This window comes from Eriocheir sinensis, chromosome 1 (genome assembly GCF_024679095.1).
Source record: "Eriocheir sinensis breed Jianghai 21 chromosome 1, ASM2467909v1, whole genome shotgun sequence".
Taxonomy (NCBI): Eukaryota; Metazoa; Arthropoda; class Malacostraca; order Decapoda; family Varunidae; genus Eriocheir; species Eriocheir sinensis.
Window position 1 is genome coordinate 15358739 of NC_066509.1, and position 24598 is coordinate 15383336.

A 24598-nucleotide genomic window follows, 5' to 3' on the forward strand; every position below is an offset into this window, starting at 1 on the left:
GTACAGGGATGTCCTGTCCTCAGAAAACGAATCTCTCGAGGCATTATATGGTCTTCTCATATAATTAAATGTACACAGAGTGTTTAAGACTTATTTAGAAGCAGCTAATACCACTGCACTGGTGGGCCAAACTGACAACGGTATTTCAGTCTTTTGATTTGTGTCTAACCATTAAGTTACGAGTCATTTCAGTCATTTGGAATACCAAAGGGGTCTGAAAACATTTCTATCCGCTCTCCGCTGATAACTTCGTGTCCTGTCTGTTCACTGATGGTTCAGACTGATAGCTGTACTTCATTCAGTCTTCTTTGTCTAATTATTATAAATCAGTTAAAAAAAATTAAACTATTTTGGTTAATGATGCAATGAGTCACGGGTATATTACTTACCCTGGATCACTGACAGACAAACATATTTTTTACTTCATGTACATAAAGCAGAAATTATGTTCGTCTGTCGGTGATGCAGGGTAAGGATACACCCGTGACTCATTGCAGTATTAACCAAAATAATTTAAAAACTTTTAACTGATTTATAATTATCAGACATAAAGAAGACCGGAATACACCTATCAGTCTGAGCCATCAGTGAACAGACAGGACACGAAGTTAATCAGGGGAGAGCGGAAAAAAATGTTCAGACCCCTTTGGTATTCTAACAGAAACGAGTTTTTTTTCTGCCAAAAAAGTTTCATCTCAATGACTTTCGTTTATCCCCTAAACGTGTAAAAAGAATCTTACAATAATATCATATCTGCTTCCTAAACATAAATATATTAACAAACAAACATAAAACGTATTAGTTTTCTTCTTCTTTTCTTGACATTGTAGTGTTAGGAGAGGATCACTGAAAGACATGCAGCTCCCTACAGGCAAGTGAAGGCAATGTTTAATTGAGACATGGCTTGACCTGCCTCGTTGGGGATGAGACGGAATCGCCATGGCCGCGCGGTGCTCCTTTGCAAGCCGCTCACCGTCACACAAGGGAATGTTTACTGCCCTAAAAATGGATGGTTCTCCATTTTGCCCCACAAGTGTTGGCCCTATTTAGAAAGGATCACATTTTTTTCCTTCATGTGAGGCCCAGACATATAAAGATGTCACAATTACTCTCCCCTTCCTCGTCCACGAACGATGGATATCATGCCTAATACGTGAACACAGTAATAAAACGTGAGGCTCAACAACTGGCCTGCTGATAAAGAAATTAAGAAAATTGAAAATACATTCAGCACAATTTAAGACACGTGTGAGTGGGTTAGCAAACAAACGAATTTTAAAACAACAAACTGAGGTATAAATCCTCATATATTAGTAGTCGTAATATAACTGTTTCCAGAGACATTGCAGTGAAAGAGACGGAGACGCAACACAGGGTGGCGGTGGCTTCAGAAAAGAACAGGATGAGGCTACAAATACAAGTAGCTGCACCAATGAAGCTGGCCAAGGAAAAATGCGTGGCCGGCCAACATCCACTGTTCGACAAGGACCAGAAAGACAGACTCCACCTTGGAAAAGGACGCCGACCCAGCTGTTCACCGATGAAGAGCAAATCGAAACGGCCACAAAATTTGTCCATCAACAATGGTGAAAACGTGGCCGATGCCAAGTCACATGGAAGTGGCCCAGAATATTGTATATATATATAAATATATATATATATATATATATATATAGATATATATATATATATATATATATATAGATATATATATATATATATATATATATATATATATATATATATATATATATATATATATATATATATATATATATATATATATATATATATATATATATATATATATATATATATAGAGAGAGAGAGAGAGAGAGAGAGAGAGAGAGAGAGAGAGAATTATTATAATAATCTCTATCGTTGTGTTCCACCATCCCCCTGGGCTCCCAGAGAAACTGCCGTGCAGTCCCTAAACTGAACCACCTTCCAATCGCATCGCTACCCCTGGAACCCCTTCTGCTTTGCCATCCATGCAGCTTTTTTTGTTTTTGTTTTTCAATATGGCTACCCTGTCATTCAGTTTCCATCATATATTAGTAATTATTCACCAGTTTAAACTACAATGTTATAAAAATAAGGACGGGTTCCTTCTTGGCCCACCTTTCCGACAAAATTCAGGAAACAGCAGTTTTTTTTTTTTTTTTTTTGCGTAATGCGACTAACAAAGAAACAGAACGATAAACAATCGGCACCGACAACTTGATCTGCTCCAACCGTGAAGTAAAAATTGTGCGAGAGATGTTTGAAACACCAACATTCGCTGACGCGGCTGCTAAAAAGAAATTATATTGAAGCTTCACTCACTTACACTCTACGTGCACGGCAGGGGAAAAAAAAAAAAAAAATGAAGAAAAGGAGACAACTCTACCAGCAGACATACTACATCCCTTATAATCTAATTCATTATTTACTTGCGGTAACAATTGTACTTTAAATGCTCTATACCCTTGCTGTGGATGATGAGTCAAACACATCTGAAAACAATGCCAACAATTGCTAACACCACGGGTAGAAAGCAAAACGAAACTATAGTCACTCAGCTCCAGAGTCCGGTTGGGCAAGGCCCGCTACGGGAGTCCCCTGGCCACAGCTCTGTCAAACCGAGCTTTCGGAGTAAGGACAGCCGTCGGAATAGCTATCATCGCGCGTGGAGGTGAGGAAGAAATTAACATGGTGTCCTTGATCGCTGATAGCGTCGGAAAGCAAAAATGTCACGTGCTATGGAATCTATAAAATTCATTGCTATTATTTTCAAAAGCGACACATTCATAGCACTAGATAGCCTTATTTATGATGCACTGGGGGGATGCGGCATCGCTTTGAAGAGGCGCGGGCCCCACCCAAACGAACTTCATATTTGTGCCAGACTATAGAAGCCACCTGCTGGTGCTGGTCGGCGAGATCACACCAACCGTGCTAGTGTCAGTTGCCACAACCTCTCCAGCCCAGACCACCCTGGTCTGCCTCGCCCCTCCCCGCCACGCCCTGCTTGCAAGCATGTGCGTGTGTGCGAATGTGAATGTGTGTGTGTGTGTGTGTGTGTGTGTGTGTGTGTGTGTGTGTGTGTGTGTGTGTGTGTGACTTAATTAATCCTCGAGTCGTACTCTCTCTCTCTCTCTCTCTCTCTCTCTCTCTTTCTCTCTCTCTCTTCGCTTTCCCGCCCGTCTGTTTTGACCATGCAGAGGTGTGTGTGTGTGTTACCTGGACTGAAGGGTAGGTAACGTCTAAAGGTAACCAAACCCTCCTTCCCCTCTTGTTCCTTTTACAATCACAAACGCAGCCTACGGGAGGAGAGAAAAAAAACCCTGATATACACAAACAAGGGTGGGCAAAAAGCGAATGTGCAGCGGACAACTTAAAAAAAAAAAAAAAATGTATGTAAACTTAAATATCCAGACATATTAGAGGAACTGAACAAGACTAAAGTAATGCCTAACTTAGTGGTGCACGGCAACTTTTTTTTTCGTATTCGTATCATTCTCTAAAAAAACGTTAAGAAATTTTCCTTCGTGAGATGCATATGAACTTTTATCGGAGGTTCACGGGATTACGAAGAGCACACCAGAAATAACATGAGGAGGGAGGGACAAATAGAGAGAGGAAAGGAAGGAGAGACAGGGGGGACAAACACTGAAAAGAGAGGATGGAGAGGTACAGGGGAGTAAAGGGGGAGTAGAGGAGCCTTTGTGAAGTCCCGCTGGAGTCTGTTGCAACGGGGGTGAGGCAGCGAGGGTGAAGAGCAGCAGAGGGACAGGAGGGAGGATGGGCATGGAGAGGAAAGACGGAGGATGAAGGGGAGGGATGGAAGGGCTGAAGAAGAAAGGGAGGCCATGAAAGGGACGTCTAAGAATGAGTTGTCTGTAGTCTACATAAGTGATAGAACTAGTAGTAGTCGTAATAGATGGTGGTCGTGGTAGAAAACAGTGTAATTGAGAGAGAGAGAGAGAGAGAGAGAGAGAGAGAGAGAGAGAGAGAGAGAGATTTTGCCAATTATAATAACCGGAAGCAGTGACTTTTCCTGTCGCTAATTATAGTTGATTACAGAAGGCGTCAATGTCAAACAACACAACACCGCACTTTCACACAAATGTCAATGTCAATAACGACTACGTACACAAATATTAAGTAACCCAGTCTTACTCTTGATGGGACAGGAACGCAGGATGACAGGATCTCAGCTGTTATGAAATATTACAACACGAAACATTAATTTTACGAAGCCTAATGCCCTTCAAACAGCTAAACCCCATGAAACACAAGAAAACTGAGACGAGCTTTCATAATGCAGATAAATAGGAGTGCCATGACACCTGTAGCCTCATCCCCACCACCACCGCCACCGTCTCCACTGGCACCGTGACCTTGAACGCGGCTTATTTGCCTCTGTTGTATCCTGTTTACCCTTAGCCCCGCCCCTCCACCCCAGGTATGCCCGGGGCTGCACTAGGAAACGATCCGCGGCCGGAGTAGGCCAGATCGGCGTGATTTACATCTTGTTTGCTCTAACTCGCGCCCCCGCATGCCAAAATATACAGCCACAAGCGGTCGGTATTCCTAGTGCAAACACACGCTTAAGGGGGGAGGAGGCGGAAGTGTGTGTGTGTGTGTGTGTGTGTGTGTGTGTGTGTGTGTGTGTGTGTGTGTGTGTGTGTGTTTAGAAGAGGGTGGTGCACGAGTGTGTTGTTGTAGTTACTCGTGGAGCTTCTTTATTTGTTTCTTGTTTTTCTTGTCTGTGTTATGGTTCTCTTTGTTGTGTATATATATATATATATATATATATATATATATATATATATATATATATATATATATATATATATATATATATATATGTGTGTGTGTGTGTGTGTGTGTGTGTGTGTGTGTGTGTGTGTGTGTGTGTGTGTGTGTGTGTGTGTGTGTGTGTGTGTGCGTGCGTGCGTGCGTGCGTGCGTGCGTGTTACTTGATGCCTCCTCGGTTTATTTTTCTCATTTATAGATTTACCTTTGCTGTTTTTTTATTTTTTATTTAGGTCAAAATGATCTCTACCAACCAGTTCCTCATCCAACTTTAACGTTTTTTTTTTCATACCCAAGCAGCAGGGTTTGGTTTGACTTAAATCAAATGATTTAATTCAAGTGATTTAAATCGATTTTAATCAGAGTAAAAAAATCATGATTCAAATAAAAAATAAATATACTGCATTTAAAAAGATTGAAGTGATACATCTAGAGTAAAATATCTAATGATTTAAAATATATATATATATATATATATATATATATATATATATATATATATATATATATATATATATATATATATATATATATATATATATATATATCACATTAAAAAACCATTAGAATATTCTAAGTTCTCATAATCCTATATAATTTTAGTCAAACGTAAGGACCTGGCAACTTTGCGATTGCGAGTCTGCGCGCAATGACTCTACACATCCTGCTCTCGTCTGACTTTAGGGTTGACAACCCCCCCCTCTCTCTCTCTCCCTCTCTCTCTATATATATATATATATATATATATATATATATATATATATATATATATATATATATATATATATATATATATATATATATATATATATTGACACTGAATGTAAAAGAAATCCAAGATTTTATTCATTTTTCTACTTTTCTTTCAAGCCTTCAAGCTAGTGCCTAAGATTTCAAGATCTTGAAAAAAATTTCAAGCAGTGGACACGCTATACAGTAACTGGTCTTGTAGCATGTCAGGCACCAGTGAATCATTGCCAGCTTTTACAAGAAAACTATTCAAAAGCATAAAAAAATAAACTATGTCATACTTATGATTTTTAAGTGAAAAACTTATCTTGGGTAATGTATGTTAAACTATTGTTTCAGTTAACATTGGCCAAGTTTAATACAAGGAAATGGCCTCATAAGACTGAAACAAATAATCAGTGGAAACTAACAAGGATTGATGAAAAAAAAAAAATCGATTTAAATAATAAAAAAAATCCGATTTAAATAAAATAAATCGATTTTTTTTTTATCCCTTGAAAAAATCATGATTTTTTCCAACCCTGACAAGCAGCGACATTGACGCCAAAGAAATAAAAAAAATATAAAGAATGGTGTGATTCTACGATGACAGTATATAACTTAGAAACTGGACCGGAAAATGAGCGATAAACAAGTGACACTGACATCATTAACTCAGCTGTAGGCTAAACACATGTTGTCCAGACCTTCAATCAACCCTACCTTTAGCGGTTTGGAGTCAAGAGGAACAACGGAGGGCAGCACAGGCCAAACAAGGCACATTCCACGGCATCCACTTGAAATCAAATTCGCCATGGATGCCACTAACAGGCTCGGAACATCCAGCAAGCCCCTCAAGAATGCCTACCGACGATATAGGCAGAACACGCACACACGCACGCACATACACACCCACACGTAATCGCACGATCACGCACGCATGCACACGCGCACACACAAAAGGTGCTACCTAAGCGGTGAGGAAATTTTCATCAACATTTTTCTTCTATCCAGGAAAAAAAAATAACGGAGGTGAGTTAGTAAGCAGCAACACATACATAAAAAATCCAAATCCAAAAAAACTCTAAACGATAACAGCTTAAAATGGAATGCAAAATAATGGCGCAGACGATTGAGGACATTTTTATCAACATTTTTTCGGGGTGTGTGAAAATAGACTTCTATACAGGAAAAAAAAAAAATAATGGAGGTAGTAAGCAACAACACATACATAAAAAAATAAAAATAAAAAAAAAACTCTAAACGATAACAGCTCAAAATGGAATGCAAAATAATGGCGCAGACGATTAAGTGGTGCAGGCAGCTGTGATAATACCTGACCCTGCCTCCCCCCTTCCTTTCCTCTTCCTCCCTCCTCCAGAAAATACCTGACGGGGGTGAGGGTGGCGGTGCTGCTGCCTCTCTGCATTCTCCCCTTCCCCGTTTCCTAATTTTCCTCCCTCCTCCATGTGTGTGTGTGTGTGTGTGTGTGTAGTGAGAGAGAGAGAGAGAGAGAGAGAGAGAGAGAGAGAGAGAGAGAGAGAGAGAGAGAGAGAGAGAGAGAGAGAGAGAGAGAGAGAGAGAGAGAGAGAGAGAGAGAGAAACGATAATACCATTTCAGCCTAACCCATACACATAGCTACACAAGATTGTTTTAAAAATGATAGAACTTCACACACGAAACGAAGCTTAGAACTGCGAAAAAAAAAAAAAAGAGACAAAACAAACATCAACGCAAAAAACAAAACTCAAAGCCAATCAATAAATGAAAAATAAAGTACCGAATCATCTTACACTACAGCAAAACAAGCGAGTGAGTTCCCCACAAACACACACGGACAAAACAAACAACAGGCGTGATTAAAACACCTCGACGGATAGCGGCGAACACAACACACGTCACACGGGCGGCCGCTAGAGGGACGGACAACTCGGTGACAGCCAACGACTCGGATGACTATCAATATTAACTACACAGCCTCTTCAGCGTAATACCTGGCCCTAATTATTTACCTGCTTACCTGCTTCCTAGGCTATATAAAAACTCCTTCCCGCTAAGCACCTGACTATGAAGAAGGGCAAGTAACGTTTTAGCTTAGTGTAGGACCCAAGAAAGGGAAAATAAGCAGCGAGGCAACGAAGTGGAAAAATGAGACAAGACAGCGAGCCGTACAAGGAAGAAGACGGACTGATAAGGTGCTGATTTATTGCGCGTGCTAATTGCTACGAGATGATTTTATGTATGATCAGATATATGGTGCTGTATAAGTAAGGTTACACAAGGATTTAAGGAGACTACATGAGGCAAGACGGATATGAACACCCAACTAGCTTTTTTTTCCCCTTTTTGTATGATCAGTTATAAGGTGGTGATTTAGTGCGCGTACTAACTGCTGCAAGACTATTTCTATGTATTATCAGTTGTATTGTGCTGTATATAAGGTGGTGATTTAGTGCGCGTACTAACTGCTGCAAGACTATTTCTATGTATTATCAGTTGTATTGTGCTGTATAAAGGATACACGATTATTACTACTACTAATAATACTACTACTACAACCACCACCGCCACCATCACAACACACATTCAAATCTAAACATAAATACAGTCCATCCCTCCCACCTTTTTATCTAGGAGGCAAGGCAAGGGAACTGAACTCGTATGGAAAGACTTAATAAGGAGACTACGTACAAGAGGCCAGACAAATATGTGCGTCCAGTAGCTTAAATTTTTTTTGTACCAGTTAAAAATTGGTGCTGATTGAATGCGTGTTAATAGTTACGAGGTAATTTTGCTTTCTATACATGACCAGTTAAAAGGTGCTGATTATTGCCTGGTACTTCAAACTAGTCTTTAGTAACAAGTGTGGCTGATTTGTCTTTTTTATTCGTTTTTCAAGGCATGGTTAGTTGGTTTTGTTGATTTTTATATAATTTTGTACGACTGAGTTTGTAATATTTAGATTTTGCGGGGAGAGAGAGAGAGAGAGAGAGAGAGAGAGAGAGAGAGAGAGAGAGAGAGAGAGAGAGAGAGAGAGAGAGAGAGATTTAACCGATTCACTTATTTCAATTACACGCCTTGCGATGATGGGTAGTAGGACATAATGTGACAACCCTTCACAATTATTACCAACTGATTTCTTCCATCAGACTTTAATATCAAAAACATGGTTAAAAAAAAAATAATAATAATAATGATAATTTCTTGGTTGAGATCAGGAGACTATTAAAAAAAGATATAAAAAAAATATATTTGATAATCAGACTCAACAGAATCTATTAAACACGAAAATATGCCAGGAACCTACGAGAGAGAGAGAGAGAGAGAGAGAGAGAGAGAGAGAGATATTATTCCATTTTTTTATGCTAGGTGTGTTTAAAGTTGCAACCTTCACCTGCCATCATCATCGGGATCATTAGTTTCCTTCGGCAGCATGACGAAAGACACTAAAGACTAATATCAGGTAGTCCGTTTTTCACCTGGACAGATACCAATTAACCTGTTATCATTAGGGTTGTCATTTCGTACCTTCCCAATTCTTCGTTCAATCTGTCTTAACTAGAATTCTATCCGACATTTACACACCATGAAGCCAATTAGCCTATTCAGTTCGCATGCCCATCCTCTGACAACTCCATTTCTTGTGTTATTCTGTCCCTCTCTCTTTTATTTCGTCAGAGTTCAGTTCCATCAGTTCGCATGCCCATCCTCTGACAACTCCATTTCTTGTGTTATTCTGTCCCTCTCTCTTTTATTTCGTCAGAGTTCAGTTCCATCAGTTCGCATTGCCATCCTCTGATAACTCCATTTCTTGTGTTATTCTGTCCCTCTCTCTTTTATTTCGTCAGAGTTCAGTTCCATCAGTTCGCATTGCCATCCCCTGATAACTCCATTTCTTGTGTTATTCTGTCCCTCTCTCTTTTATTTCGTCAGAGTTCAGTTCCATCAGTTCGCATTGCCATCCCCTGATAACTCCATTTCTTGTGTTATTCAGTCCCTCTCTTTTATTTCGCCAGAGTTCAGTTCCATCAGTTCGCATTGCCATCCTCTGATAACTCCATTTCTTGTTATTCAGTCCCTCTCTTTTATTTCGCCAGAGTTCAGTTCCATCAGTTCGCATTGCCATCCTCTGATAACTCCATTTCTTGTGTTATTCAGTCCCTCTCTTTTATTTCGTCAGAGTTCAGTTCCATCAGTTCGCATTGCCATCCTCTGACAACTCCATTTCTTGTGTTATTCTGTCCCTTTCTTTTATTTCGTCAGAGTTCAGTTCCATTAGTTCGCACTGCCATCCCCTGACAACTCCATTTCTTGTGTGAACTTATTTTGTCCCTCTCCTTTTTTTTCCGTCACAGGTCAGTTCAGTCAAGGGTTCGACGAAATGGCTTTTGTAACGTTCATCCCTTCGCGATCTTTTTTTTTTCTTTTTTAGTCCTGTCTTCTATCTTGAATGTGATGTGGCTTTGCTGTACTATCAAACCCTATTGTAGTCAAGTCCTTCATTCCTATTATTCACTTCATCTTTTTTGTAACGTTCATCTCTGCGATTTTTTTTTTTTTTGCGTCTTGATTGCCATCTGGTTTTACTGCATTATCAAGTCCATTTTTAACATTCCGATCCACTCTTATCACATCCTTCATTCCTGTCAGTTACCTCTTTTTAGTAACGTTCATTCCTTTTGCGACTTTTTTTGTCTAATGCTGTCTTGCGTCTTGAATCCAATTTGGCTTTACTGCATTATCAACCGCTAACGTAATCTACTACATTCCTTTTTATTAAGATATCGGTTCGCTCTAACACGTCCTTCACCTGTTTTTCATTATGTACTCGCTAAATGACCTATCAATATTAACTACACAGCCTCTTCAGCGTAATACCTGGCCCTAATTATCTACCTGCTTACCTGCCTCCTACGCTACATAAAACTCCTTACCGCTAAGCACCTGACTATGAAGAAGGGCAGGTAACGTTCTAGCTTAGTGCAGGAACCAAGAAAGGGAAAATATGCAGCGAGGCAACGAAGTGGAAAAATAAGAGAAGATAGCGAGCCGTACAAGGGAGAAGACGGACTGAATACATTACATTATGATGCCTAGAATGTAAGAAGAGGAAGAGGAGGAGGAAGAAAAGGTGAGAGGGGAGGTGGGAAGAGAAGAAATACGAAAATAAGAAGAAAACGAAGCAAAAAAAGAGAGAAAGAAAAGATGTAGTAATAGTAGTAGTAGTAGTAGTAGTAGATGGTGGAGGAGGAGGAAGAAAAGGAGACAGAGGGGGAGGAGGAAAAGGAATAAGAAGATGAGAGAAGAAAAAAAAAAAGGTAAAGAAAATAAAGAGAAGAAGAGGAGGAGGAGAATCAACAATCCGGTTCGTCTGTCTCTCGCCTCAGCACATTGCCGCCGCCTACTGCTCCGCCACGGCCGCTCACGCCTTCACACACACACACACACACACACACACACACAGGGCGGGTGTTGGCGTAACGGAGACGCCTCACCTACACTCAGCTATGTCACACCGTCGCCCTCTCAGCCAAGCAAGATGATCGATAACTTACAGGAAAAAAACAACCCAATTTCAAGACACAAAGCGCCTAATATCAAGGATGGTGGTGATGTATTGGTGATTACTTTTTTTTTTTTTTTAACTGGTGCTGGTCTATTGTCACCAGCCACCACGACCTTCACCATCAACGAGAAGATTCCTATAGTGCAAGGTTGATGGTGATTTGTTTACATTTTGATTTGTTTGTTTGTTTTGCGTCGTTCCGGTCTATCATATCGTCACCACTAACACCAATATCACCATCAAGTAATAAGAGAATGACTCCTTTAATACAGATAATATGGTGATGTCTTATGCGTTGTTTTGTTCCCTAATTTACGTCGGGTTGCTGGCTGCTCATGTTTTATCGTCACCATCATTACCACCATCACCACCACCACCATCACCATCACTACCATCACCACCACCATTAATCAGTTGTCTGCCTGCTCGCTCATCGTCGCAGCTCCGTCCTTTCTAACCCCCACATCACTGACTAGGGGAAGAGAAGGGAAGTTCCCCCTCACACTACCAATATCTTTTTCTTTCCTTCCTCGAGGTTGCAAAGGGTGGCGAAGACTCAAGTGCTTATAAAATTTAGGAGCAAGATAAATACGTGCACATTCTCAGAGCCACATTCCACCCTGTCCGTTGGTAACTTTTTTCCGCGATCGTACTGTCTATCTTACACTCCATTATAATACTGTGATTTTTGTATCTGCTGCTGATTGACGTGAGACAGTGCGGTAATATAATATGTTATACTAATAGTGGCGGTGGCTGTGGTGGTGATGGTGGTGGTTACTAGAAGGGGATGAGGATGAGGAGGAAGAGAACACATGGCCTTGAGTACGAAGAGGAGGGGACTAGGGGGAAGAACCTCTGCGTGATCCACAATGCAGCCACGACAAACAGGGAGTGGGAGGAGTGGGAGGAGGGGGGGGGAGCAAGAGAGGACGAGAAAGGAGAAAGACGGGGAGAGGGAAGGAGAGGGAGGTGAACATGTACGTAGATGAGGAAAGAGAAGAGAGAAGAAAAAGGGGAAAAGTGGAGAGGGAGAGAATGAAATTACTAAGAATAGGGAGGAGATGTAAAGGGAGAGAATAAGGGTACTAGACAGGCATGGGGAGGTGAAGATGTAGATGAGGAAAGAGAAGAGGGGAGAGGTAGAGAGTGAAGGCACAAGACAGACAAGGAGTAAATTTAGTATCCTCATAATGTTAAGTTGCTATTAGGCTATAGTGGTGATGATGGTGTAGGTGGTGATGGACGAGGTGGTGGGCGGGTATAATGAGCGGGAGGAGGCAAGGAACAGGGAGGGATGGAGGGTGTGATGATGGAAGAGAGAAAAAAAAAGATGAAGGGGGAGAAGCATGCGATATGAAGGGAAATGACGCGAAGTGCTGATGGAGAAGGATACAGTAGACAAGGGAGATGGGGGGGAGGAAGGAGGGGAAAATGGAGGGGAAACCGAGTGTGAAGAGAAGATGAAGGGGATGAGGAGCTGTAGAGCGGAGACGGAGGAAGAGGGGCAAGAAAGATGGATAAAGAAGGGAAAATGTCAAGGTGAAGAGAAAGGGGAAGATGGGAGGAAGAAAAGGGGAAGAATGAAAGATGAATGAGGAAGGGGAGGATGTGTACACGGAGAGGAAGAGAGGGGAAGGAAGGGGGAGATAGGAGAAAGGAAGGGGGAGATGGGAGGAAGAAAGGGGGAGATGCAATGGGTGTAGAAAGTGAAGATGATGACGAGAGGAAAGTAGAGATGCGTCGGGCGGTGTCATATTCAGAGTGTGACCCTGAGCAGCGCAGCACAACATAACGCAGCACACAGCACAGAGCAGCACAGCACAGCACGGCCGCCGTCTTGCCGCGCTGCACTTCCGGTGGGGGAGAGTTGTGGGCGTGACCGTGTAGGTGGCGGCTGTGTTCCGTGCCGCCGCCTCGCCCGCAGCCTCCACCACGGGGGACACGGGGAGACGTGCACTGTTTTAGTGAATAAGAAGGGAGAGAGAGAGAGAGAGAGAGAGAGAGAGAGAGAGCTCACCGTCAGTGTCCTGCAGGTGGTTGAGGTAGATCTTGTGCAGGTCGGTGCCGGAGCGGGTGGACCACCACTGCTTCACCCGCCGGTTTTCAAGAGAGAGCCACTCGTGCAGCCCCGAAAGCTTGGCCAGAGCTCCGGGGGTGCCTGGCCCGGGCGGGGCACCCACCACTGACAAGTTCCCGGTGCTCATGGTGCCCTGGGGGAGGCTCCTTGCTGCCCCTCGCCCGCACCGACACTCTCCCTACACCGCTGCCATCCCGCCGCCACTCACTGTCTGACTGTCAGTCTGCGTCGCGCCGCCCGGAGGGACTTTCTCCTCGGGGCGCCAAGACGCGTCGCCACTCCGCCTCACCACAGGGTCACCTGGTCACGAAACCACAATGGCGGGTGATCGCTGGTGACCTGACCCCGCCGCCAGCCCAGTTTTTACAAAGTTTCACACGCGGGTCACCGGCGAACACCAGAAACAATGGACGTCCACGACCCCGGCAGGAGGTGACGGCCGCTGGGCTACGCCGCGTCAGCACCAACACAGCAACAACGCAAACCCCTTACTTAGCACTACAGCAACAATAATATGCTATTCACTTAGGCACCGTCTCGATTTTCTTTCCATATTCCAACACGCCACTTATCTGAGGACATGCACCACACTGTTGCCAACGCCGTGAGACAACTGAGACTGGTAATGTTTGTGGAGTAACTGACTCCCCCCCCCCTCCCCTTTCCCCAACTCACCGATGCGAAGCTGAAGTAGAGGAAGAGGAAGAGGGAGAAAAAAAAAAGAATTTGGGGAAGGAGTTCAAAATGGAAGCTTTCACAACAATAAACTTGTGACAAACAATACGAGAGAGAGAGAGAGAGAGAGAGAGAGAGAGAGAGAGAGAGAGAGAAACAAAAACTAAGCTGCTTATGATATTTATGACGGAGGGAAGAAGGGGGAGAGAAGTGGAGGAGACACAAGCAAGGATGGAGGTAAGATCTGTAATGGACTGGTGTGGAGTGGAGGCAAGGCGAGTGGAGGGGAAGGATGGGAAGCGAGGATGATGGAAGTGGAGAAAGAGGAAAGGGAAGTGAAGGGAGGGGAGGAAGAGGGGAGTCAATCAAAAGACGTGACGTAGGTTGGGGCTTCCACCTCCCTCTCCTCGACGCTGTCACGCCCCCGCCTCTCTCTCTCTCTCTCTCTCTCTCTCTCTCTCTCTCTCTCTCTCTCATACGCTCCTCTTCACTCAAGTTTATTTTTCTTAATTTTACACTCCTAATGAGAGCGAGAATACGAGAGAGAGAGAGAGAGAGAGAGAGAGAGAGAGAGAGAGAGAGAGAGACGATGACTCACGACTGCTTAAAAAGATAAATTACACTATGACGCACGCAAGCAAGCACCTTCAAGCGAACGAGCACACACACACACACACACACACACACACACACACACACACACACACACACACACACACACACGACACACCACAAGCACCGACAGACAGACAGTTATAACTCATGTACTTCAGCTCAAAAATGCAAGTGTTAAGCCCACAACTTAGAGCAAATAAGCACCAGACACGCTCTCTCTCTCTCTCTCTCTCTCTCTCTCTCTCTCTCTCTCTCTCTCTCTTTTCCATCCCCTTCCTTCTTTCTTCTCTCCTTACCTTCCTATCTATCATTCCTCTTTCCCTTATTCACTTCTTTCTCGTACTTTCTTTCACACCCACTCCTCTCTCTCTCTCTCTCTCTCTCTCTCTCTCTCTCTCTCTCTGGTCGTCTAGCCTTCTCGCTTTCCTCTACCCCTTTCCGTAACCTTATGCTCAGCGGGGTACAAAAACAGTGACTGGCGCCGTCGTGACATGGAGGAGCATCATCATTATCATTACCCTAGTCCCCCGTTGCTACCCGAGACGGTCATATGCAGACGAGATCAAATTGTATGGCGGGAGATGAAGAAACCGCCCGGGACACTACTTCTGTTTGGGTTCCCCTTCAAAATTGGCAGTGTTTACGGTTGTTTTCTTTGGTGTCTCGCCCCCTTTGCACCCCCTCCTCCTCCTCCTCCTCCCATGCAGCCAGAGAGAGGACTTGGTGATGGGAATTCCAGACGAGACGTTGTAGTATGGTTGGTTAACACACACACACACACACACACTTTCTATTCTCCCAACTTGATTAAAAGCAATGCAAGAAACACCGGCATCAGAGAAAAAGTATATACCGTTTCTCCTTCCCCAATCACATAGCCCCCCTCCCCCCTCCCTCCCTTCAACGGAACAACACTCCACCAACGAATTCACCCCACCCGCCCACGATTCCACCCTCTTCCACCCCTCAACAGGTTTGGTGGGTTTGAGAAGCGTGATGTGAGGTGGTCAGGTCACAAAAGGTCACTAACGCCTTGCCCAACGTCCCTCAGACCAAGACGGTACCGCCTCACCCCCCCTCGAGATAACTTCAAGGCGTCCTGCGCGCCCGACAAGAAAGAGAAGCATTAATTATGCATACGTCAGATAATGGAAAGCTGTGACGTTACATAATTTGGCTTGGTTAGAGTATACTTTAGCAGGGAATGACAATGTAGGGAGGAGGAGGAGGAGGAGGAGGTAGGTGACGCATATGCAGGTGTAGTACATAGCAGACAGATGGGCGAACATTATGGGTTCGTTCGTACTTAATAAAAATAAAGAAAACTCTCTCTCTCTCTCTCTCTCTCTCTCTCTCTCTCTCTCTCTCACCCCGGATGGCTCTATATGACACATCGAGCATTGACGTCAACGAATCGTTTTTTCTTACAGAATTTCTTACTTTCGGCGATAATTAACATAATTGTTCCCACAAATGGGTGAATCAAGATGAATTATGACAGCCTACGTACGTACCATAGGAAAAAAAACGGTGTGTGTGTGTCCAAAAATAACATATGAAACCAATTAAATTATATATTTTAGAGTATCTACTGTAGAAGCAAAGTGTTACAGGCATCTTTTCTTTACTTTTATCTTGGTTCATCCTTGGTCGGACTCCCTTACCGTGAAAAAATATGAACTTCCACGATGAAAAAAATAACATGCGCGCGCCTTCGTAATGGTTAATGCATAGTCATCGATCCTTTTCTGCGCGTTTCACCTCACAGCATCGGAAACCTGAGAAGCTTGATATGACCGCAACGATGATGCTGAGAGAGAGAGAGAGAGAGAGAGAGAGAGAGAGAGAGATTTATAAGGAAGAAGCTAATCTGATTAATACTACACACATCCCGGTCTACTTAGCAGTCAATCAACAGGTTAGGAGAGAGAGAGAGAGAGAGAGAGAGAGAGAGAGAGAGAGAGAGAGAGAGAGAGAGAGAGAGAGATTGTATTAGTAACTAAGAGTGGAGCGCTCAAAGGTTAAACAAATGTAAAGGTAGACTGGAACGTATTAGATGAAGTCCACAGGTGTGATCAGCGGCAGATTACAGGTAATTTGCATGACATTAGTGGGAAGGAGTGAACCCGCGTAGGTGTGTGTGTGTGTGTGTGTGTGTGTGTGTGTGTGTGTGTGTGTGTGTGTGTGTGAACGAGAAGGGGAGGGAGGGAGAGAGGGATAATAAGGTTGAGGTGAATGAGCAAGGATAAAGAGCAATAACAGTAGAGGAGAAGGAGGAGGAGGAGGAAATAAATAAAAAAAAAATGAAAATGGGCAACGATGACGATAATAACGACAACGGGAAGAATAGAGAGGAAATGGAAGAAGAGGAGGAGGAGGAAGTGAGAGCTCAAAGGGTAAGGGAAGGCTCAGGAAGCTCGCTCCCCTTCCCTTCCTCAGGACACATCCGACCTCCTCCTCCTGCACATCTACTCGTTAACTCACTGGTAATTCTTTGTTCTCTCCACTCATTACTTATTAAGATGAATAAGTGAGAGAGAGAGAGAGAGAGAGAGAGAGAGAGAGAGAGAGAGAGAGAGAGAGAGAGATGCTCCCTGGCTTCTAAACATGACTGAATCGCCTGTCAGAGAATTTGACTGATCGGTAGTCTAGCTTCAAGGTCAGCTGTGTTCTCTATGAGGTCCGTCTCTTAAGAGGTTTTTGTGTTGTGTTTTTCAGTGGCTTAACAGGGAGCCACTTCTCATTCGGGCTCGTATTCTGCAAGTTTTTTTTTATAAAGGATTTCCACAAGTTCAGTTTAGTTTGTTTGAAGCTTATTATAACTTATATAACTTGAGGACGGTATTACAAAAGGTCTCCTGAAAATTTGATTGTGAACTGCCAGTCTAAGTTTCGTCTATTTTAAGGTTATTCGACGTGGTCTAGTAACACATTTCTCAATTGTTTGCTGCTGAATTTTGTTAGCTACTTTTGTACTATGTTAAAAGCACATTCATTGGAGTTCTACATCGTTTACTTACGTCATTATTGCAGCTAAGTTTATTAACAGATATCATACAAAATAAATCATTTATATAAGTATTTTTGCATGAATTTGATAACGATGAAATCATATAAGCAAGATGAGGAAAATGGCACACCCAGATTTCATTCTCATGGGGTCAGAATAATTTATAGACACGGAGGCCATTTCCGTTAAAGCTCTGACACCAAACACTTAAAAAACATATATAAGACTGAGACAAAAAGAATACCGGAATGCATCAATAAAAGAACAAAAAAAAAGTCATACACATCAATCGTTATTATAATTATGAAAGTACAGGAAGTGAACTACCCCATCACACCTCATCTCGCCGCTGCCCGACCTCTATGCCTCCTCACATTCCCCGCCACAGGACGCCGCCAAGGCCTCGTGTTGCCCCATAAGCAGGAACTCAGCATCCCCAGAACCTCACGTCTTGATGCCTCATAGCCCTAAGGACCTTGGACGTACCCAAATATCAGCTAGCCTCTTATTTTGAAAACAAACTTCCTAAAAACTTCTCGTAGCCTTACGCCCACGGAACTTTACATTTTCCTGATATGAAGATGATGTATCTTAACACACGAGAACCTTTTATCATAATTACATTGAAACTTTATACCCGTAAGAATTTGGATGTAGCCAGACGCCTCGAGAACCTAACGTCTTCATCTATACCCTATAGGCCTACATGAACCATTAGAAATCCTAATGCCCTAAGAACTTCATGTATTATCTTATGATTACACATCACGCTCCTAGAACCTCAACTTTTGAAATTTAACACCCTACCCTCATCCATCTTGTAAAATGTCATGAAATCTGCCCTTTTCTTCTTCTTTTTATCGTGGCATATCATTGTCACTTGTTCACAGCCCAGTCTCCTCCAAATGTGTGTGTGTGTGTGTGTGTGTGTGTGTGTGTGTGTGTGTGTGTGTGTGTGTGTGTGTGTCAGAGATGTAACTATTTAAACGAGTTATGAGTCAGTCTCTCTCTCTCTCTCTCTCTCTCTCTCTCTCTCTCTCTCTCTCTCTCCTCTTCCCTGAATTAAGGAATGGGAAAAGTAGGGCAAATGTTGTAATTGGGTCAACTATTGTATGTGTTAGCTGAACACCTGCATCTCTCTCTCTCTCTCTCTCTCTCTCTCTCTCTCTCTCTCTCTCTCTCTCACACACACACACACACACACACACACACACACACACACACACACACAGTTTCTTCCCATCACCTTCATTCTGTCTTTGCCCTCCATTCATCCCGCCTCAAATTTACTTCCTTCACCCCTCCTTCCTTCTGACGGCTTTCCCCTTTGTTCTCCTTCCTAGCTCCTCCCCCTTGGCCTCACCCTTCCTGTCCTTCCTTCCTACACGCCACGAGATTATTAGGCTGATACACACTTCTAGCCCTTACAAACTGTATTGACTGATCGTAAAACAAACTGTAGTATCTAAAGTCACACGTCCTTTAATTATAAATATAAGATGAAGCCTTATGAGGAAGATGAACAAGAGGAGGCGGAAGAGGAAAAAACACAATATACTATGCAATTAAGATTTCAACAGATTAAAGGTATATATATAAAAATATTTAACATCAGCTTATTAAAGGAAAGTTTTTTTTTTTCAAGATATTTGCCACGAGTTTCTTTCTGGCTTAAGTATAAATGACAAAATGAGGAATCTCGTTAGTAGAGATTGATCAAATAAACAATTCCATATATAGCGTCACCCTCGTCAATCCCCTACGTATTATTCCTTTGGTATTCGATTATTTACAGACTCGTTTTGACAGGAATTCTGACATATATTTACATCTATACATGTGTAAACAATTTATGCCTATCACTTGCACGAGGTAATTATTTACTTTTTAGAATCAACTTTAACCGTGATCTAGTTTGTTTTTTCGGTCCTGGCCTATTTACTGCCTAGCATCGCAGATTCATCATGTGTTTACCAAAACTTTATATATATACGACACTGTCTATTTTTGGCGTATATTGAAGTGTGATTGGCTCTAATTACCTCTTGAGCCGGAATGAGCCAGTCACGAAACCGCAGCCGAAATAGACTTACGACGACAAGGAGCAGCGGTTTTAGCAACATTGTCTGTGAAACTAAATACTACCTAAATACCACATAACGAGTGAGGCTCGCCAAGCTGGCCCAAACCCAATAGAGGGGCAAGGGAAGCTGTAGTGTTAGTATTAGATGTAGTATAAGGAGTTAGATATGGAGTAGTAGATATTAATAGTAGTAGTCAGCTGAATATAACAGGCGATATTCCACGTACTACAGGCAGCGCTACCACCGACCAGCCTGAGAAGTGTCAAAGAGGGACGGTTAAGTCCATGATACTTCGTCTGGTTATACTTTATATCAGATTAATGGCAGCCTCATGCTGGGAAATCAAACACCACCAAGCAGCATTTTTTTTTTTTACAGCAGCTAAAGGAAAAAAAAAAAAAAGTACCGGGATGTCTGATTCACTGCTGTAGTTTTATCATCCGAGCCGAAGCCGAAATACGTCTAATAAGGAATAATGTCTTTTGCTAAAGTGGCTGGTAAGGACGAAGCTTCCCGTTGCTAGGGAGCGGCGCGCATGAGCTCCATGGAGTGAATTGATATGGAATAGGTATATTTGGCGAGGCAAATGTCAACAGGAAATTAGTTGAATCGCTAATTTCAGGTGTGTGTGTGTGTGTGTAGAGAGAGAGAGAGAGAGAGAGAGAGAGAGAGAGAGAGAGAGAGAGAGAGAGACTGACTTCCTCCACATTCCGATAGTGGTATTAAAGGAAATGCATTGACTAGAGACTGAATATTCTTAAAATTATGTTCAAGAAGTTAAACCAAAATTTTCCCAACCCATCAAGAAAGACAAAACAAAAATCAAACAAGAAAAAACACACAAAAACAAATCACTACCACTAAGATATCCTGTAAGACCAACAAATCCACCCCTGGACAAAAAAAAAAAAATAAATAAATAAATAAATAAATAAAATAAAATAAATAAATAAAGAAAGAAGCCACGAGTAGCTGTTTCAATCTTCTGGTCAACTGAAAGAAGCAGGGAGTAACGTGAGGAAGGACTTCGGTATCGAGTGTGAAAAACAACCTTGCGACGCTGGGAAGGCCGAAGACAAGCAGGCAGGCCGGTAAGCTTCGCAGGCATACCGGTGGCTTCTGCGGCAGACCAATGACAGGGCCAGCCACGGCGGCCTAGACAGCGGACTCCGCGGACAGACACCACGAGATCAATATATGTTCATTGTTTGTGCAATTTTACTGTAATATCATGGTCATTTAAGGCAGTTCGCATATGGTCACTTTAAATCCTAATATGTTGGTGAGGAAAGAGAGAAAAACAGTTGAAGATTATTGGTTATGTCTGGCAGGGTGTACAGCAAAATAAAAGCGGTTTGGAGAGAGAGAGAGAGAGAGAGAGAGAGTTTTGATGGTGGCTTCTAATATGGTTATGGTTACTTTGTTTTGGTTTTAAATTTGACCCCAACGACCCTAGATACCAACGCGCCTTTCTACGGGACTATAAAGGGTGGTGGTTTCAATCTTGTTTAGACGGCGACAAAGGAAAGAGGTCTTGGGATGATGTCGGTGATTGCTTCTCATGTTACGGTTATTTTGTTTAGGTTTAGATTTTCCAAACGACTTAATGCGGTAACCACACCACTCTAATAATGGTTACTTGAGTTGTTTCTGAAAATTCATAACAGTAACGCCAATGACTCTTAGCAGAACGCGATTTGTTCTCGATACTGCGTTTGTTTCAGTCTCGGCGATTCGGGCAAATGAAAGCAACCTGAAGGAGTTTGAATCTCATGTTCCAGCGGCGGTATTGGTTTTGAATCTGCCACACACAGTAACACCAAGACTCACGTGACTGCCCCTTATTACTACCTCACTTGATTTGACAAGAAACACGATATGGGAAGTCCCAGGATGTTTGAAAGGCAATGTGCATGTCATGACTACTGTGTTTAGGTCCTGAGCCTCCCCAAGCCTCTCCTGTCAGCCCCAGCCGGCAGCCGCGCCCCTTCTCTCCGTAACGGTCGGCTGGCGTGGGCCTCGCGTCCCTCTCCATCCCTCTCGCCCTAACCTAACTCGCTCTTCCTCCTCAAGTGCCTCAGTATATTTACGTTTAATGCGTGCTATAACCTGACCTCCTTGTACCCTTTTGCTTCCCATTCCCATGACGATAGCAGACCTCCTTCCCCTCCCTGCCCTGGTAATCACTAAATCCGGTTGCTGTTTGTCGGTGTCTTCCCTTAAGCCCCTAACGAGAGCAGCTGATAGTGAGTGAGGCAACGGTGGAGGTGACGGTCGTGGTACGGACGGTGCAATAACACTTCCCAAGGCCCACATCACTCACTGCTGCCCGTCCGCCCTGATCCCTCCTTCCGGCTTGCACTACTGTAGCTCATTGCACTCGTCACTCGCCCAAAAGTTCTCTGTCTTAAGTACAAGTTTGCTTTGATGTTAGACACCGCACACTCAGCAAGGCATGCGAAGAGGTTTTTGAGTGCCTTCACCCTTTTGTTGCCGGCGTAGTCATGCCATGTAAGCTAAGAATCAGTCACGGTATATTTTGCAGTATTAACTTTTTTCTTGCTTATCCTGGTTGTCTTGGTGCTTGCCATGAACAAGCCCTCGTTACTACACCAGTCACGGTCTTTAAACGAATCGTAGCATGAAATACTGCGTACATATCCAGGTGTTTGGAGGTGTACTTATCTCCCAGGCAATTTTCAGTTTTATTCTCTCTCTCTCTCTCTCTCTCGTCTGTTGCTTCGTGGACCATATCACCAACTCCATAACGCTTTGTGCAAGTGAGGAATAATTGTGGAACCAGTACCTTGACACACACACACACACACGATGCGGGGGTGTCATAACTCACACCTGCCGCCCCTATCGCTCGCCCTCCTCACCTGCCTGTCTCTTCATCAACTCACCTCTAATGAACGTGGCTTCGCTTCGCATCATGGTCGTCCTCGTAACAGTTGTCGCTCCGTCTTCCAGCAACACTCCCACACACACAGCCGCCAGCCCCTCACACAAACAAGTCTTCACAACACTCCAGGAATCATTGGTTGCTCCGGAGACACACACAGCCACATCCTCCACAGCTCAGAGCCACTCCAGCACAGCACTCCCAGCACGTCACAACTCACACATTTACCACCACCACAGGCCAGCACATGACACCCGCCGGGCAGCTCCCTTGGCAGGAAGCACACTGTCTGTCCTAGCTTGTCATTGTAGATAGACCTGCACTCAGGAGCTCGCCACAACGGTCAGAACTATCATCACACAAGCTGCCTCGGCCTGAGAACATGGCCCACATAAGTTCACGAAAGGCAACAGTGACCAGTGAAGAGGAGAAGTAGAGGGCAAGAAGAAAAGGTCAACGCATGAGCAGCGCGTATGCCTCACACAAGGGCAGAGAGGAAACTGACATGCTGCTCGCTCGCCTCGCTCGCACTCGCAGTCCTCACACTCTCACCGGGGCTGCTCTCCCCCTTCCCCATCTTCCTCCTCCGCCCCTCTCCCTCCCGGCTCAGGCAGGCGCTCACACACTCACTGAACGCCGCCTCACGTCCTCGCCCCGTACACACAAACACACTCAACACAAACACGCACACATACATACCCACGAGTTTAGTTTATACCTGAAGTTACGTTGCAAGGTGATTCATGAAGTGTGTTCGTAACGCTGCGTAACAATAAAAAAAAAACCGAAGCGAGGGTTGGCAGGGCGGCTAATCAATAAGACAGCTCACAGACGGGACGGGACCTCCGCCTACCTCTCCCCCATTCCCTTCCCTCCACACGTATACCTCTGCCTTACTCCCTCTCCCCCTCTCTCTTCCCTCCCTTCTCTCCCACTGCCGTCTGCTAGTGGGTGGGGCAGGGCGAGTAGCCGCCACGTGTTGCTTACAAATATTCCCTGACACACACACACACACACACACACACACACACACACACACATCCCTGCTGACGCCCACGCCCTTCCCTCCCTACACAGGTGGTGGGCGGGCAAGCTAGGGGTGCAGGTGTGCAGGTGAGTCTCAGGTAAAGTCGTGCACGCGCCCTCTTCCCCACTCCTCCCCTACCCCCGTCCCTTGATCCATGCCTTCCACGTCCCCTCTTCAGTCATTTCCTTACCCTGGCTTGGGCTTCGGTTTGGTCTGGCTAGTAATTGTGTGCGCGACGGAATACGAGGGGCAGGAAGGAAGAGGAGGAGGAAAGAAATTAATATGTTCTCGTAGCCCTCATCGTTTAAACATCACTGGCATTATAGGAGACAAAAATAGCCTACATGAAGCCCCACATCCTCAGCGTCTTATCTTCTTCCCTTCCTTCCTTCCTTCCTTTCATTTTCTCCTCCCCTCCCTCCATCGCCTCCCTTGCTTCGTTCTTTTTTTCTTCCTTCACCTACCCTTCTTTCCTCCCTCTATCTCCCTCTCTCACTTATTTTTCTTTACTTACATTTCTTTCCTTCTCCCACTTTCCTTCCATTTCCTCCTTCCCTCCCTCGATTCGTTCTTTCTTTCTTCCTTCCTTCTTTCTTTACTTTCCATTCACTTTCCTCCTTCTATCTCCCGCTCTCTCCTATTTTCCTATCCTTACATTTCCTTCCTTCTCCTCACTTTCATTTCCTTTTTTCCTTCCCTCCCTTCATCGCCTCCCTCAATTCGGTATTTTTCCCTTTCTTCTTTACTTTTCATTACTTACTCTTACTTCCTCCTTTATTAGGCTTTATATGTCTCCCCCTACGCTTTTATTTACATTGCCCTACATTTCATTCCTTCTCCCACTTTCCTTTCCCCCTTCTTCTTCTATCTTCTTATTGTCCTTCACTTCATTCGTTACCCCTTCTCTCTCTCTCTCTCTCTCTCTCTCTCTCTCTCTCTCTCTCTCTCTCTCTCTCTCTCTAAACATTTTTCTTGTTTCTGACTATTTCAACAACTTTACATTTATCTACATTTTTCTTTTAATCTTCCTCTTCAACTCAGAATGTAAGTTTCGTAATCCTATTTTTCTATAAGATGCGTTTTTTTTTTTTTCCTTCAACTGTTTT

The 24598-nt window shown here is 43.6% G+C and overlaps 1 protein-coding gene across 9 annotated transcripts in view; it reads right to left on the minus strand.

Annotated features, from left to right (window-relative positions):
* Positions 1-24598, minus strand: part of LOC126995500 (SLIT-ROBO Rho GTPase-activating protein 1-like) — a 106000-nt gene that overhangs the window by 64818 nt on the left and 16584 nt on the right. For 2 of the 9 annotated variants that reach the window (XM_050855107.1, XM_050855100.1), the window contains exon 2: positions 13117-13476. The exons of 2 other annotated variants lie outside the window; for them this stretch is intronic. In XM_050855107.1, the coding sequence (XP_050711064.1) occupies positions 13117-13303 (187 nt within the window). In that variant the 5' untranslated portion in view covers positions 13304-13476. Of the gene's footprint in view, positions 1-13116; positions 13762-22466; positions 22976-24598 lie in introns of those variants that run through there. 5 more of the 9 variants (XM_050855114.1, XM_050855153.1, XM_050855121.1 and 2 more) reach the window with 3 other exon arrangements.